At 41.2% G+C, this 17,910-nt stretch overlaps 1 protein-coding gene across 3 annotated transcripts in view; it reads left to right on the top strand.

Annotated features, from left to right (window-relative positions):
- The window catches only part of VEPH1 (ventricular zone expressed PH domain containing 1), a 226,118-nt gene that overhangs the window by 71,057 nt on the left and 137,151 nt on the right, over positions 1 to 17,910 (top strand). For all 3 annotated transcript variants that reach the window (XM_041733586.1, XM_041733587.1, XM_041733588.1), the window contains exon 6: positions 1,278 to 1,487. In XM_041733586.1, the coding sequence (XP_041589520.1) occupies positions 1,278 to 1,487 (210 nt within the window). The remainder of the gene's footprint in view (positions 1 to 1,277; positions 1,488 to 17,910) is intronic.

Here is a 17,910-nt window from a genome sequence, read left to right as displayed (position 1 = left end):
AAATGTCTCCTTTACTAGACAGTGAAATATTCCACAAAGGCAGGAACCCGTCAGACTGATTAGCAGCTGTAACACCAGCACCTAGAACATTACCTTGCAAATGGGGAGGACTCAATGGATATCTGGGAAGAGTGAGTGGAGAAATGAGTGAAAACAAAGGGAAGTGGAAAGATCTGTAGGATACTTGGGAAGTGGAATCAAGAGAACCTGGCGGTTGCTTGGATGAGGCTGCTCATAAGGGAAAAACAGCAGTCAAGAGTGGCTCCCAGATTTCTGGCTTGAGTAGCCAGGCAGATAATGGTGTCATTTATGGAGAAAAGAGATACTTGAAGCTAGAGAGGGAAGTGGAAGAAGTAGGGTTTTGGCAGGGGGTGGATTATAAATTTAGCAGGCTGAGCTGGGTATCAGATTCTGTTTTAATACTGGAAGCTACATTTCAACTTGACCTTACCCAAAAAAGTAACACTCCAAAAGAGTAAACCAACATCAACCAAAAGAAATAAGCACAGTAGACATGTGGGTGGGAAGATTGTTTTTACTTTTATGGTTTAGTTCTCCACATGTAGTCCTTTCTAATTATTTTATTTTAGGAGACAAAACAAGTCATTAAATTGTCAACATGCAACATATCTGTGTATTAATAATAGTGACTTTATTACATAAAAAGTCACATTTTCTTTAATATGAATTATTGCATGTTTATATTCACAAAAGCATTTCAGGTCAAGAAAGCAATATGAGGGTATCAGGAATATGGTAGAAATTATTTTACTTTGGTCATCTTTTTTGTCTTAGTACATTTTTGCGATCAAAATGGAAAATTGAAGAAAATGTAAAATGCTTTCCTACTTTCTTATTTTTATTATTAAGTATGTCCAAGCCATACTTCTCCAACTTGAAGGTTTTCATTAAAGTCATCGAGGATCTTTTATGTACTCATATCATATTGCCCTTTAAGTTACAGCTCTCATCGTGGGTTAGAGGAAATATAATACTCCTGGTGAGGACATAAAGCATCAAAACTTGGTTTATGAATAGTAGCATCTAAACATTTTTGTAAACTTCACTCTTTAATAGCAGAGCACAGATGTAAAGAAAAAAGAAACTGAAGTCTCTGAAAGTTTATTGCAAATTTTAAATTCCAGATTTGGGGGATAGGCTTCCTTTCCAGTGAGGGCAATTTCCAGACTTTAGATTTCACACAAAAAATATTAGATTGTTTCTGATTTAACTAATTTTCCTCCTTGTTTCTCTTTCCCTCTCTTTTCTTTTTGTAGGTGGCTCAGAAGTGTATTCCTTTCCTAATTGGGCATTTGAAAGACTCAACTCATAGCGATGTCATCCTAAACATCCTCACAGAGATAGCAGGCTATGACCCTGTGGCTTTGAACACTTTCCTTCCAATGATGAAAGAGATTGGTGAGAGATTCCCCTACCTCATCGGACAAATGGCAAAAATCTATGGAGCTGTGGGGCATGTAGATGAAGTAAGTTTGGCTTTTTTTTTTTTTTTAATCTCCATTTCCCTAAATTCCATTGGCACTTCATCCATTGGGGCTCTATGACCTCTAAATTTGTCCTGGAACTTCCAAGAGTTCCCATTTCTCTTTCAAAACCTTGTACATGGACAGTGGCCTTCGGATCAAAGACACATTATAGCAGGACTAGCTGGAAGGCTCAGGAAATAAAGATCTCATTACTGGAGAGTCACCTGAGGAAGGGGAAGGATTAAACTGGAGCGAGCACTATGACAGATTCAAGAACACTTTGTAATAATAGTAACCAATAAAAGGGTTTCATCTCATTTCTTGTTGCAGTTCTGCTCAACTGAGGAGACCCTCAGGAAGCATAGGGTTAGGTCATAGATGTCCCTATTAATAAGATCCCATAGCAATGCTGTCAATAAATGCCTAGATTTAGTATCTTTTGAGTCCTCTGGAGGTTGTTACTTAGAAAAATGAAATGTTTGTGCATGTTTAGAAGGCCTAGGCTAAATATTTACATAATAGAATCTTTTGGCAGGAACAGAGGTTGCCATCAGTTTGTGGGGATTAGGTGACCAAGAAACAATTTCCAGAAATTCAGGTTCTGAAGGATGAGCATGTCTCTCTGATGATTCTACATTGGGATTTAGGATTTTTATCTCTTTAAAATAAAAGCAAATATATAATTGATAGAAGAAAATTTTTACTTTCACATAACACAGTTTCCTATAAGATAAATATAAAATTGTGCAACTCTTAAAAGGGAATTCATTGTTCATCAAGTTCAACTTCTTGATTCTACACAGGAGAAAATTAAAAACTAGAAAAGTTGAGTGACTTACCCAGACTGCGACTGGGTTAGTTTGTGACCCAGTTGCAGTTAGGTCTTTGCTATCCTTGGCATTCTTTTCAAAGTTTATCTTAGAGTGGGTCTCTGGTTCCGTTTTATTTTATTTCTGCTGAGATTTGCAGATGGACTGGTGAATGGGAGGCTTCCTTCTGGTGGAAGGCCTTTTTCTAGCTTCCCAGATGAAGGTGGGAGAGCAGAGCTGCCAAGCAGCCTGGAACTGTCAATATGAGGTGGGAGGCGGGGGGATCTTGTAAAAGGATTACTTTGGTGTGGACATGCCGCTTAGTATAATCCTGTTCTATCCACTGCTGTTGAGAATGTCTCGCGCCTGCCACAATCTGCCTTCTGGTAACACTTAGCCGTGCCTGTTACCTTTGCTGCCAGGAGAACCCGCTGGTGTGCCCTAGTGCTTTTAGAACAACTTCAGTTGACAGCTGTTTGACGGAATCTGCTGACCTGGCAGGTTTTTGTATGTACCAAAAAATTCAACCTCTGATATGTGAGGCCCTGGAATCTCTAAAAATTGAACTCCTCCTGCCCTTTAATGGTAGTTCTTTTCATCACAAATACTCTTATGATTCATTGATGTGTAGTCATGCACATTGGAAGTGAATAAACCTCCCATAGAAAATGTACTCTGTTACAAAACAAAAACAAAAAACCCATTAGCCATATACGGTTATGTCATTGTAGGTTTCCCTGAACTAAGGCTAACTTGACAGAGAGTGACCTGTTAGGGTGACATTTGTATGACTGTAGGTGGGTGCAGGGAGAAAAGGAGGGGATCCAGAGATCAAGGAATCACTTATTTTAGAACTCGGAGTATTAAAATATTTTTTCTCCCCCATTCCCCCAATCTCTCCTTCTCATGTGTCCATGAAGGCATCTATGTTTGGGGGAGAAAAAAATTTTTTCTGGTGGTTCTGACTCATCTCCTCAGCAAAGAACAATTCTGGATCAAATACCTTCCAAATGTACCTGGATATCAGGATTACGTGGGGAAGATTTTTAATAATATAAGTTCATGAGACTCATAGAAAAATTTACTAAATCATAATCTTCAGGAAAGGGACCTAGAAACCTGGATCTGTGAGACCCTGTGCCAGGTAATTTTTATGCAACTGTTAGTGGATCAGTATTTGAGATCCCTTGATGTAAAGTATTTAAAGCATTTTCTATCTTAAACTTAGAATCAGGTCTTGTCCTTCACTCTTCCTGCCTTTATCCATCAAGTAATATGAATTAATTAAAACTTTTCCAGACTACTGATATGGCAGTTTAAATTAGGTATGGTTGAGAGTAACACAAATTTCAAAACAATAGTGGCTAAAACAGAGACAGTCTTTTATATCTCTCACCCATAAAGTTTAGAAAGCAGTCTAGAAATCCATGTTTCAGAGACCCAGAGACCCATCCTTGAGCACACTAGAGAGCACATAACTTCTGTGCCAAGGTCCAAGGTGGTTACTTATCTCTACCCATCAAGTCAGTATTTCAACTAGCAAGAAGGTGAATGGAAAGAACCCTTCCAGATGGTCAAACACACTCTACTATTCATATCCCATTGGCTACAGAAAACAAAGCTGCATATGACCACACCTAGCTTCAAGGGAGGCTGGAACATGTAGTCTGGATTCAGATGGTTACATATCTAGAGAGAAGGGCAGAAATAATGATGGGGGACAAATAATTCCTCTGTTGCAGCTTGTCAAGTCACTTCATTTGTCTGGGTCTGTTTTCTCTCCTAAAAAAATAACATCCTTTCACAGGCTTACCTCCCTTCTGCTCTGATATTCTTGATTTCATTATTTTTTTTTTAATTTTTTTTTTTTTATTTCATTATTATATTTCATTTAAGACCAGTCTAACAAAATTACCTATAAATGTCAGGCTCCTTTACTGAGAAATAAAACTCTTCTTATTTGTTTCTAACACCTAAACTATTACCATTCGAAAGTCTCTCTTTTAGCTTTAAAGAATAATCAGGTTCAGATGTCCTAAGAATAAGTTTAGTAGTCTAAGCAGCTGTTAACCAATTTGATTGAGCCTGTTCAACTTTCTAAAAATCTTATGGAATCATATTCCCAAAGACCAAATCCAGTAGGAAAGATATATATGTATGTGTATTTCTACACAGCCTCATTCTAAAAGGAAACATGAAGTTACTGAAGTACATTGCCAGGTGGGCATAAGGGCACAAGTTAGGGTCCTGGACACCTATGGAGGAGGGAGTTGCAGTAAAGAAGGAGCAGCAGGAACTTTGCCCTGAAAAACCCGCACCACTTTCTGTGTGGAAAATTTGGCCTATGGTGAGATAAAGAGACACAGGAATAACATGAGACATGGAAATGTTTAGGGTGTTAATGATAAGACAGGCATGGGACTCTAGTGACCTCAGGCCCTAGGATTCTCTCTCTCATCCTGTCCTGGTCTCATCTAAAAATTGACTTCATTTAGAAATTTCTCTCTTTGCATCAAAGTAGAACTTTCAGATGTATTTAGGGGTTTCAAGTATCAGATGATGACATTGCTAGGATTTAAGTAGTTTTAGAAATGCAGAAAAACCAATCCAACTTTGAGAATCTTGCTCCAACTTTAGAAATGGACAGTCTGTGATGGACTGTAGCCTACTGTTCCATCCCTTCCTTATTGCCTGGCCTATGGAAAACTGAATTGTTAGATCCTTAAGAGTAAAAGGCAAGTCTCCTTGGAGTATGCAGTCATCAGGCCAGGGATAACCTTGGTATAGAGCTAGACTGGAATCAATTGCATGAGTTATTAATCAACTTATGCCTCAACATTTATGCTTGCATGAGGCCAGGTGTGAGAACTGCAAGGTCTGACTACAGGGAACCAGCCTGGATGTGCCTGTCCTTCATATCAGGGCCTCTCTGAGTGGGCACACTGTTTTCAGCAGCTTGAGAGCAGTGTCACAGTTTTTCCATTTGCATTGCACCCAGAGAGGAGAGTTGTGTAGAGAAACCTGAAACTAAAACCTATATATCCTTATTCTATCTCCCAAATGAACTCAGGGATCTTTTTTTCACTAAAACTTAAATGAAACCATGCTTAGTAGCTGTATAGTGCTTGTGTCACAATAGGAGGCAATACAGTACCTCACAAGCCATTTTCAGGTTTGTGCTGACACCCGAAGCACATCTAGTGGATTAAGAATAAAACAGAAGGATCACAGGCCAGAGAAACGTGTTCCTGGGGCAACTGATGCATTATTGTCCCTGAGGTGCACCTTCCTAGGCATTGTCAAGTAAGAGACACATAGTTTCTATCATGCCAGGATTCACCCCACTTATGTGGGATGCTCAGTTGAAGCAGATGCACAAATAAGAAATATTACTATATTGGATGTGTCCTCACATCGGCAAAAATGCACAGGTCCTTTTGTCTTTCTCCAATGAGAAGACTGCAGTGGAGACCTCAGGACACAACAGCATCTCCTAAGAATCCATCCCCAAAGTGCCTAGCAGTTTGGTGCCACCACATCTCTGGTAAACATCTGGTATGACTCAACCCAAGACCAAGGCAGCCCCTACTTGGCCCAATAACCACTCAGGGACCAAACCTTGCCCACAACAGGGAAAGGCAGCCATTGCATATTACTGGACTGAAGGCAAAAGTGGCATAGGCACAATGGTAGAGCACACACAACACACACGAGACACCCCTGAAGCACCAGGTTCTGGTGAACAGGGAACATTACACTACAGGACACTACAGAAACTCTTCTTCATAAAGCCACTACTTTCAAGAACAGGAGATGTATCTGACTTTCCCAACACACAGAAACAGACAGAGAGAGTTAGACAAAATGAGGAGACAGAGGAATATGTCCCAAATGAAAGAACAGGACAAAAACCACAGCCCAAGAGCTAAATGAAACACAGATAAGCAATACGCCTGATAAAGAATTTAAAGTAATAGTCAAATGATACCTATCGGACTTGAAAAGAGAGTGGAGGACCTCACTGAGATTCTTAACAGAGAGACACAATGCATAAAACAGAACCAATCATAGATGAAGAACTCAATAACTGAAATTTTAGAAAATACAAGAGGAATAAATAGTAGACCAGAGGAAGCAGAAGAATGGATCAGTGACATGGAGGACAGAGTAATGGAAAGAAATCAATCTGAAGAGGAGAGAGAAAAAACAATAAAGAGTGAAAATAGACTTAGGGAACTCAGTGTCAGCATAAGGCATAATATGGTCATATTATAAGGATCCTAGAAGGAGAAGAGAGAGAAAAGGGGGCAGAATATTTATTCAAAGAAATAAGAGCTGACAACTTCCCGAATCTAGGGAACAGAATCCAGATCCAAGAGGCACAGAGAGCCCCCAACAAAATCAACCCAAGGAGGCCCACACCAAGACACACAGTAAGTAATTAAAATGGTAAAAAGTAGTGATAAAGAGAGAATCTTAAAAGTAACAAAAGAAAATAAAAGTACACACAAGGGATACTACATAAAGCTATCAGTGGATTTTTCAGCAGAAACCCTGCAGGCCAGAATAAAGTGGTGTGATATATTCACAGTGCTGAGTGGGAAAAGTCTGCAGCCCAGGGTACTTTTGTCAGCAGGTTATCATTCAGGGTAGAAGAAGAAGTAAAGAGTTTCCCAGACAAACAAAGTTAAAGGAATTCATGACGGCTAAATTAGCCCTACAGGAAATGTTAAAAGCCATTTAACATTGGAGTGGAAAGGAAAGACCATAAGCAGGAGTAAGAAAAGTAGGAAGCACAAAAGCAGTAAAATTCACTATCTCTATAAAAATCAGTCAAGGGATTCACAAAATGAAAGGATGTACAGTATGATACCAGATACCTAAAATGTTGGAGACGGGGAGAGGAGTAAAGAATGAGTTCAAACTTAAGTGACCATCGAATTCATATAGACTGCTATATGCAGAAAATATTATATACAAACCTAATGGTAACCACAAATTAAAAAACAAAACAAAAACAATATGCAAAAAATAAAGAGAAAGGAGCTCAAATATATCACTAAAGAAAGCCAGCAAACCATGAGAGAAGAGAGCAAGAGAAGAAAGGAACAGGGAAGAATTACAAAAAAAACCCATAAAGCAAGTAACAAATGGCAATAAGTACATACTTATCAATAATTACTTTGAATGTAAATGGACTAAACACTCCAATCAAAAGACATAGGGTGATGGAATGTATAAAAAAAGCAAGACTCATCTATATGCTGCCTCTAAGAGACGCATTTCAGAACTAGAGACACAAGCAGATTGAAAGTGAAGGAATGGAAAACCATTTATCATGCAAATGGAAGTTAAAAAAAAGCCAGAGTAGCAATATGTATATCAGAAAAAATAGACCTTACAATGAAGACTATAACAAAAGATGAAGAAAGACACTGTAAAATCATAAATGGAACATTCCAACAAGAAGATATAACAATTATATATATTTACACACCCAGAATGGCAGCATCCAAATTCATAAAGCAACTATTAACAAGCATGAAGGAAATAATAGGGAGTAACACAATAATAGTAGGGGACTCTAATAGCCCACTTACATTCATGGACAGATCATCCAAACAGAAAATCAACAAGGATACAGTGGCTTTCAATGGTACATTGGTCTAACAAGTATATTAAGAACATTCCATCCTAAAACCGCAGAATACACATTTTTTTCAAGTGCACACAAAACATTCTCCAGAAGAGATCACATATTAAGCCATAAAACAAGTCTCAAAAATCCAAAAAGACTGAAGTCACACCATGTATCTTTTCCAACCCTGATGCTATGAAACTAGAAATTGACCACAAGAAAAAATCTGGAAAGAACACAAACACATGGAGGTGAAATAACATTTTATTACACAATGAATTTATCAACCAAGAAATCAAAGAGAGAATTTAAAAGATACATGGAGACAAATGGACCTGAAAGCTCAATGGTCCAAAATCTCTGGGATGCAGCAAAAGCGGTTCTAAGAGGGAAGTTTATAGCAATACAGGCCTACCTCAAGAAGCAAAAAAATCTCAAATGAACAACCTAATCTTACATCTAAAGGAGCTAGAAAAAGAACAACAAACAAAACCTAAAACCAGCAGAAGAAAACAAAGATTAAAGCAAAAACAAATGATATAGAAACTAAAAAAGCAATAGAACAGATCAATGAAACCAGGAGCTAGTTTTTGAAAAGATCAACAAAATTGATTAACCTTTAGCTAGATTCATTAAAAACATGAGAGAAGACACAAATACAATCAGAAAAAGAAAAAAAAAAACCACAACTGGCACCACAGAAGCACAAAGGATTACAGAAGAATATTGTGAAAAATCATATGCCAACAAATTGGACAACCTAAAAAAAAAAGGATAAATTCCTGGAAACATAGAAACTCACAAAACTGAGTAAAGAAGAAATAGAAAATTTGAACAGACTGATTATCAGCAAAGAAATTGAATCAGTAGTCAAAGAACTCCCAACAAACAAAAGTCCATAACCAGATGGCTCAAAAGACAAACACTACCAAATATTTAAAGAAGAATTAATACCTATTTTTCTCAAACTATTCTGAAGAAGAAGCAGAAAAGCTTCCAAATTCATTCTGAGGCCAGTATTACCCTGATACCAAACCCAGAGAAAGACACTACCAAAAAAGAGACCTGGCCAATATCTTTAAGGAATATAAATGCAAAGGTCCTCAACAAACTATTAGCAAATTGAAACCAACAGTACATTAAAAAAAATAATGCACCACCATCAAGTGGGATTTATTCCTATGATGCAGAATTGGTTCAATATTCTTAAATCAATCAATGTGGCACATCACATCATCAAAAGAAGAATTAAAAACTATATGAACATCATTTTGATTTTTATAGTTCAATATGAACTATATTGAACATCATTTCAATAGATGCAGAAAAAAACATTTGACAAAGTTCAACATCCATTTATGATAAAAACTTTCAATCAGGTAGGTTTAGAGGGAATATACCTCAACATGATAAAGGCCATGTGTGAAAAATCCAAGCAAACATCATACTCAATGGTGAAACACTGAGAGCTTTTCCCCTAGGATCAGGAACAAGACAAGTGTGTTCACTCTTCACCACCTTTCTTCAGCACAGTACTGGAAGTCCTATCTACAGCAGTTAGACAAGGAGAAGGAGTAAAATGGGGCGCCTGTGTGGCTCAGTCAGTTGGGCATTTTGACTAGTTTTGGTTCAGGTCATGATCTCAGGGTTGTGAGCTCAAGCCCTACATCAGGCTCCATGCTTGGTGGGGACTCTGCTTGAGATTCTCTTTCTCCCTCTCTCTCTCTGCCCTTCCCCCCTCCCTAAAAAAATGTAGAAATTTTGCACACCAGAAGAGAGTGGAATGACATGTTCTCCAAGTGCTAAAAGGAAAACACTTCCAACCAAGAATACTCTACCCAGCATAGCTATCATTCAGATGCAAAAGAGAAAGAGTTTTCCAGAGAAGCTTTTGCTGTCTGAAATTAATAAATAAATCTTGAGGGATTCCTGAGTGGCGCAGCGGTTTGGCGCCTGCCTTTGGCCCAGGGCGCGATCCTGGAGACCCAGGGTCGAATCCCACGTCGGGCTCCCGGTGCATGGAGCCTGCTTCTCCCTCTGCCTGTGTCTCTGCCTCTCTCTCTCTCTCTGTGACTATCATAAATAAATAAAAATTTTTTAAAAAAAAATCTTGAAAAAGAAAGAAAAGACATCCAATTTGGTAAAAAGGAAGTAAAACTTTCACTATCACAGATGACGTGATACTGTTATTTAAAAACCCAAAAAGACTCCAGCAACAAAATTCTAGAACTGATAAGTGAACTTGATCAAGTTGTAGGATACAAAATCAATATGGTAGAAATTTGTTGCATTTCTGTACACTAATTATGAAGTGGTAGAAAGAGTAATTCCAAAAGAGAATCCCATTTACAGTTTCTTGAAAAATAATAAACTACCTGGGAATAAACTTAACAAAGGAGGTGAAAGACCTGTACTCTGAAAACTATGAAATGCTGATAAAAGAAACTGAAGATGAGACAAGGACATAGAAGGATACTCCATTCACATGGATTGGAAGAACAAATATTGTTAGAAAGACTGTACTACCCAAAGCAGTCTATAGATTCAATGCCATCGCTACCAAAATAGCAATAGCATTTTTCACAGAACTAGAGCAAATAATCCTAAAATTGCTAAAGAACCACAAAGACCCCAAATAGACAAAGCAACCTTCAAAAAGAACGTAAGTGGAGGTATCACCATCCCAGGGTTCAAGATACACTACAAAGCTGTAGCAATCAAAACAGTACGATACTGGCACAAAAAAATGGACACATAGATCCATAGAACAGAATACAGAGCCCGGATAGAAACCTGCATTTGTAAGGCCAGTTAGTCTTTGACAAAGGAGGTGAGAAGATGCGACGGAGAAAGACAGTCTCATCAATAAGTGGTGTTGGGAAAACTGGATGTCTACAGGGAAAAGAATGTGACTGGACGGCTTTCTTACACCATACACAAAAATAAACTCAAAATGTTTTAAGGCCCTCAACGTGAGGCTTGAGATCATAAAAATCCTAGAAGAGAGCCCAGCACAGGCAGTAATTTCTTTGATCTTGGTGATACATTTCAATGAATAATAACAGCAGCAGCGAGTTATATCCTCCCTTTGGCTCAGTTTCCTCATCTGAAAATGGGAATAGCAACATTATTCACTCGTAAGGTTTTGTTAGGATTTAATGAATTATATGCTATGGAACAGTGTCTGGCAAATGGTGGACCGTCAGTAAGTCCAAGCGATCTAATGTATTACCTCCTCCGTGTTGCTCAAGACTTCCTCATTTGCATTTATTTAGGTATAGACTGAAGTTTAAGCCTAACAGATTGAAATTAGGGAAGACAGGAGCCAGGGAGATGGCCTGCCTCTTCCCTGCTCCTCCAATGAAAGAGGCTGAATGGATGCGTATCCGTGGGACCAGTCAAAATAAGGACAGATAGGAAAGGAACAGTTACCATAGGCAACTGCATGTATCCTAAAGGTGCCAAGCAGAATTGACCGGATCTTTTTTCTTTGTTAGAGAATAACTGGTCTGTGTAGATTTTTTTTTTTCCTGAGTGGACTGTATATCTGCTTTATATTTATTTTGTAGACAATTATTCCTGAGGGGAATAAGAGTAACAAAAATAATAATAAAAGCACATTTCATAAAAAAAAATTCTAATTTAAAATAGACCTTGTGTTCTTCAGGGGCACTGAAAGTGCTTTCCATAAAGGGCAGGTCGTCCCCAGCTCCTCACCTATAAAAACAGCTAAAATAATTTTGCAGCATTTTTTTTAAAAGCTCTTATTAACTAAATATGAAGTGGTTTAAATTAAACCCAGACCAGATATTGACTTTTTTTTTTTTTTTTTTTGGTTCATGGAGAACTGAAATAGAATATTTCAATTCTAGAGGCTTTTGTTTTTTCCATCATTTTCTTGACTCGTTGGACATGCAAGTGGCCTCGGCCCACTGGGTTGGGTCCTGCGGTTATTGTAGACCTCTTTCCCAATGTGGGGTAATGTGGAAAGGAGACTCCATTAGGGATGGCTTTGATTTTTTTTTTTTTTTTGAGAGGCTGAATTGCATTCATGTGTTCTGTGAATTACCAAAGGCCCAAGTAAACAAACTGAAGCGATTTTATTTCGCAGTCCAACGCTAACTGGGACCTAGCCTCACTGGGAGGCCCACGCTGGTGTGTAGCACACGCTGTGTAGACACGGGCTTCCCTATGCCAGGCCGGCGAGGCGCAGACCCAGTGGTGCAAACTGAGACAAGGTACTTTAAAGTGCTCTTTAGAAATGATTTAGCACATGGAAGGATGCCGTGGCCAGTTGTTTTCCGAGCTCGAGACCGACAGTGCACACCTGCGAGGAATCAAATGGCCTGCCCTCCCCGGCAGCCGCGGCCGTGGGGGTGTTAAATCCTGTGGCTGCAGCCTTGTTTTCCTAACCGGCCACACTATGCTGGCCGAGCACCAGGCTGTCTGTGACATCCTCTCTGGCTCAGAGTCCCGGGCACCTTTCAAGTAAAGAAGTGACACACATCTTGCCCAGGTCGCATTTCTGTGACATCCGGCAGGGGTTTCCACAAAAACACTTTCAGGAGGAAAAGGAAAAGAACGACAAAGGCAACTGACACCCACATCACTGTCCTCATCCTGCCCGTGGAAAAACATCCTGGGAAATAGGAGCTGGATGGATGATTTACTCCTTTAACTTGCAAATCAAGTCTAAGGGATCTGGGGGGCCCCTCGTTAGAGGAAGAGCCTGTGGCTTAAAATTGCACTTTTGCCAAAGATGGAGAATTTAGGTAAAACTTTGGTGGGCTTAGTGGTTTTGGAGGTTCATTTTTCTTAAGCCTTGGTCTGTGCTTAATACTAGAGAATTGTCATCACCTTTTTTCCTCCCAAAAAAATACAATTAGCTCTCTTGTTTTCTTACATTGTGAAATGGTTACGTGTGCTAATGGGAAATAGTATCAATAATAAACCCCTCCCAGAGTGTAAGGAAAAGAAAACTTTGAGTATACATGGAATCAGGTTGCAAATCATGGTGCTGGTAGTCCACATGCTCCCTCCATCCAGGACACAGAGCTGAGTCGCTGATTCTTTCCGGGCACAGGCCCCAGTGCTGATGACAGGGGCCCAGAGAAGAGGAAACTGTGGTCCTGGCCCAAGAAGGGCTCCCAGGGAAGGTGGGCCAAGGGAGATGGACAAAGAGATGGTTTGAGTTTGCTTTGGTGTGCATCACCCCGTTCTGAACACATCGGGAAGGAAGCAGGTAACCGTGCGTGGGGGAGTCGCCTGGTTTGCCGGCTGATGGGGTCATGTCATGGGCGGAAGGGGAGGGCATAGCACGTACAGTAGCAGGCAGCTGGGGAAAGACCTCGAGGCTTGTAGAAACCATGAAGAATTTGAGGGTCTGGAGCACTGAAGGACTGCTGGGGTGAGGGGGGCATGAGGCTGGTCGGTAGGCCGCGGCTAGATTGCAAAAACTCCTCTTTGATTAGCAGGTAGTTCCTGTCCTCCGCCTTCCCTCTCGAAGTTATTCATCCCTGGTGCTCACATGGCCTTGGAACCGTATTTTGTTTCCCTTCGCATTGGCCACTGTGCACCTCAGAGCTCCCAAGAAACTAAGGAGCCTGCCTGGTAAAGGACAGACAGTCCCCGCAGATAGTCCCAGACGTAGGGTAGGAAATAACGGTTACAAAAGTTACATGTTGCAAGGATTTTCAACAATGTCTTGTAATTATGGACTGTAATTCAGGCCAAGACTGACCAGATTCACCAAGGGCCCTGGGCTCCTGGGCGAGCCGGGCAGCCTGACAAAGCTAATGGTGCAGCGGCAGCACCCAGACGGCCAGTCTCGCCTGGGGATGGAAAGCCAGAGGGTCAGCCCAGGGTCCCCCCCAAACTGATCTTCCCCCAAGGGGGACCATTTGCCTTTGTCACAGCAGTATCTGTGAGGAAGTAGGCGAGGGCATTTGCCCCAGAAAGTAGAAAGCTCCCACCCAGGGACCGTCCCTGCAGCCTTGAACTCAAGAAGTGATTGAGCCCTGGGTTCACCTGAAGGACAACTGAGCCTTGGCAGCAGGTTGGGGGATGGGGTTGGAGAGGATGGAGTAGGTGGTGATTCCAGCTCAAATCCTGCTGCTCTTGTACGAAGGCAGCGGCAGTCCTTGCCCTTCCCGCTCCCCCTCCGACTTGAACCACTGGGGCTCAAGCGGGCTGCTTCCAGGGCCGGCGTCGGCACGTCTCTGCCTGTGGCTTTGTTCACCTTCACACCACTGTGCTAACTTGCACGACTGCATAGAGACGCGAAGAACCAGCTCCCCCCCACGGCGCTCCACCAATGGTGCGCGCTGAGGCAGGTGCCTCAAATGCAATCCCTGTTCGCAGCACTGCCAGGCGCCCCGTGTGAGCTACTGCCCTCTGCACTTTACTCCCCTGCTCGGCTCCTGCAGCTTCCAGGTAGTGGATTGGCGCTTCAGTCGTCTCAGGGATCCTGATCCAAGGACAAGGCATTTCCATGCGTCCCCAGGCCACGGTGATCCCCCTGCCCTGAACACATGTGTGACGTGTTGCATGCGCTTCTCATTCATTTAGACTGGAACTTGCCCAAGCATCACTATCTTGTACTAGTAAACGGCAGCGGATGAGAAGGCGGGTTGTGTTTAAGGAAGGCCAGGAACCTACAGGCCTTGGGTCCTGGTCATGGCTGGTGGGTGCTGGTCTTCAGAACTTGTCAGTCTGCTTCCTGTGTGGTGGCCAAAGCGTGGTCCTCAGACTAGGAGCACTGGGCATCACGTAGGAATCACAATCCAGTCTAACAAGATCCCCGGGTCACGTGTATGCACATGAAAGTGCAAGAGGTACTGCTCTCAAGGAGCCAGACCCTGCAGGATTTATCTGCCACAGAATCCCTCAGAGATGTACTTATCAAAAAATTTAAGCCTGGATTTCTTTTGCAGCGAGTAGGAGTTGGGAACTTGATATTGGTTCATTGGACTCAGCTAACGCCCCTAAGAAACCACACGTCTGACAGCCGGCTGATCCATGGGCCGTCGCACCGGAACGTTCCTGTTAAGGTTCTTAGCATTAGCCAGAGTGACGCTTGATATCCGCCCGAACACGGGAAGACAACGCATAAGAGATGAGACTGAGGAGGGTGTCTTGGCGTTGGTTTATTTCTTGTTAAGTGATAAATAAATCTCGAGTAGATAAAGATATAGCTGTTGCTCTTCAAGGCTAGTACGTTAGAGAGGACTGGAAAATACATGTCCCCAGGACGGGAGTAAATGGAAATGGTCACTCTTCAAGGTTACGTAGATCCCATAGAGTTTCAGATATCTGGCGGTTCACCCAGAAAAGTGGGAAACAAGCCTTCCTAACTGTCTCATGTCATTGAGGTCTTTATTCCCTGAGGACGGCTCATTTTAGAAAGCTCCTACTGCGCCCTCCATTCTCCGAGGATTTCTTGCACCGACGTCTGCTTTGGAGGCAACCTCCCTCCCTTGCAGACGGCGTCCTTTGTGATGAGGCTCCGTGTCTCACTCAAAAGTCCCCTTCTTCTTTCAAAACCTTCCTTTCCCACCTTCTCTGGGACAGCTCTCCATTCCCAAGGCACTGTTTGGGTACAAACTCTCCCTCCTCCGGGTCTGGTAGGTACAAATTCATTGGGCAGGAAAGGAGGGTGACGAGAGGAAAGAGTAGAGGTTACAAAGATCTGCTGAGGGAAATATTCTACGTTCCTTCACCTTACAGAGGGGGAATGACCTTGAAGGCAAGATGCGTGGGTTTTAGTATCTCGTGTGGTCGATACGTGGACACAGAAGATACAGTGAGGTGACTCTTCTGTTCTGCTGTTGAGAAATGGCAAGAGTGAGCCATGCTATGGTCTGAATGTGCATCCCTCACCCCATCCAATTCACATGTTGCCACCTAATCCCCAAAGTGATGGAATTAGGAGGTGGAGCTTTGGGGAGGGGAGTAGGTCATGAGGATGGAGCCCTCCTGAATGAGATTAGGTCCCCAATAAAAGAGGCCCAAGGGAGCTCTCTTGCCCCCATCCTCCATGAAACCAAACACCACATGTATCAGCACCGTGATCTTGGGCTCCCTGGCCTGCAGAACGGTGACAAATAAATGTTTGTGGTTTATAAGCCACCCAGCATGTGACGTCTTGTTATAACAGCCTGAATGGACTAAGACAAAAAAAGGAGTCCACGCAAGATCTCAATACAACCCCATCGAAGAATCCTAAAAGACTGTTGGACTCTGTTGCCACTGTTACTAGAAGTGAGCTCACAAATAAGTGGAAAGCAACTTGGAAAGTAATCGGGCTCTTCAGGCTGCTGTATTTCGAGCTTTTGAGCACACACGGTCAGACATACGTCCCAAACCCCATGCTATTCGCTGCCCTTCGCATGCGTGGTTTTATTTACTTGTTTATTTATGCCAGTTAAGTTTAAATAAAGGTAAATAAATTTATTTATGTCAGCAAGAAGTTAAGGCAGTTTACCATGAAAAAGTAGCTGCTATGAGACCAAAAATAATGAACCCAAGGCAAAAATCCAATAACCGAGAGGTAAGCACTGGGAGGACGGGGAGCAGGGTACGGGAAAACCGACATCAAACTCTCCTGGCCAGTCTCAGGCAAGATTTACGCTTGCCTGAAAACTGCATTTTTCTGCTTTTATTCTCTGCCGTAAGTAATGAAATAGTACCCAGATATTTGCCTCTAACCTATATTTTAGGAGCTAAATCTCAGCTACCATGAATAAAACATCCTGGCTATTTCTTACGAAAATAAGTAGGTGCAAGGAAAGATAGGCATCTAGTGTTTAATTATATAATGAGTAAATTATGTAATGAATAAATTATGGAAACTTCAATTGTAGCTGGTGTGTAATTCAACTGAGTTAAATCTTACCAAATTGCTCCTTTTCTAATGAGCAGAAGCATTTTTTTTTTCCTGGCAAAAAGCTCAAACACAATTTCTCTTTTCTTTTTCTTTCCTTTCCTTTCCTTTGCTCCTTCTCTTTTCTTTTCTTTTCAGGCCCGTAATAAGCATCTTTCTTCAAAATGGTTTCCATGATTGGGCTGGAAGGTCTGTGGTTACTTTTTCTATCATTTTGCGATTACACTACATTTGCCAAACATATATTGTGTAATTAAAGATGGGCTGCTTCTTGAGTTCTCTAGAAATGTTTCAACGCTAAAGGCCCCAGTGGTCTTTCAAAATGTTTGCTTAATTGATGCAAAAGAAATAGTGGAACCATTGTTCAGGGTAATCAGTGAAAAGTCATTTACATGAAGGGACCCTGGTGTAGTGGGAGAAGAAATCCGGGCTCAGTATAATTCATTCTGGGCCCCTTGTGCCCACACAAAAGATTTACCTTTGGGAGGCTAAGTTCCCAAGCCCCCAATTTTTAGAGAGTGAATCCAAACTAAAGAACCTCTAAATCTTTTATCAACTCACAAAATAACACAATGTTAGAAGCGCAAATTAGAAGGGCTTCTACAAGCTTTAACATCTGTATTTGGGACTCAATGCAAAGAAAAGATGCTAGAAAATAAACCCTCAGGACAAATGGAGCCCAATCTGGGTTTTCAAATATAATTGTGGCCACGCTGAATGCTGTTTTAGGAAAAATAAATTTATTTTTAAATTGGAAAACTTTATTTGACAGCAGATCAAGTCCAGTTTTTTCCTCTTTAAAAAAAGTCACACGAAAAATATAGTTTATTTGGCTTCATTATGGTCTCAAAAAGCAAAGCATAAAGGTAAGCTACCTTTCACACTCTCTGATTTCTATTTTAAATCCTGTCTTTTTGAGGAAGACATAGTAAGCTCCACATTTAAATAAAAGCCATAATTGGTTTATAAATACAAAAAAATCATACTTTTTTTTAAAACAAGGGTGGGGTTTATTTTGGCATTCTGTGCCAAATGCATGCAGTTGAACTGAGTCCAGTTGGTCCTTAATTTTTGCCATGTTACAAAATTTGAGGT

The sequence above is a fragment of the Vulpes lagopus genome, chromosome 19, assembly GCF_018345385.1.
Source record: "Vulpes lagopus strain Blue_001 chromosome 19, ASM1834538v1, whole genome shotgun sequence".
In the NCBI taxonomy this organism is placed as follows: domain Eukaryota; kingdom Metazoa; phylum Chordata; class Mammalia; order Carnivora; family Canidae; genus Vulpes; species Vulpes lagopus.
The sequence above is the reverse complement of the archived record's forward strand: the minus strand, read 5'-3'. Positions and strand labels throughout refer to the sequence as shown.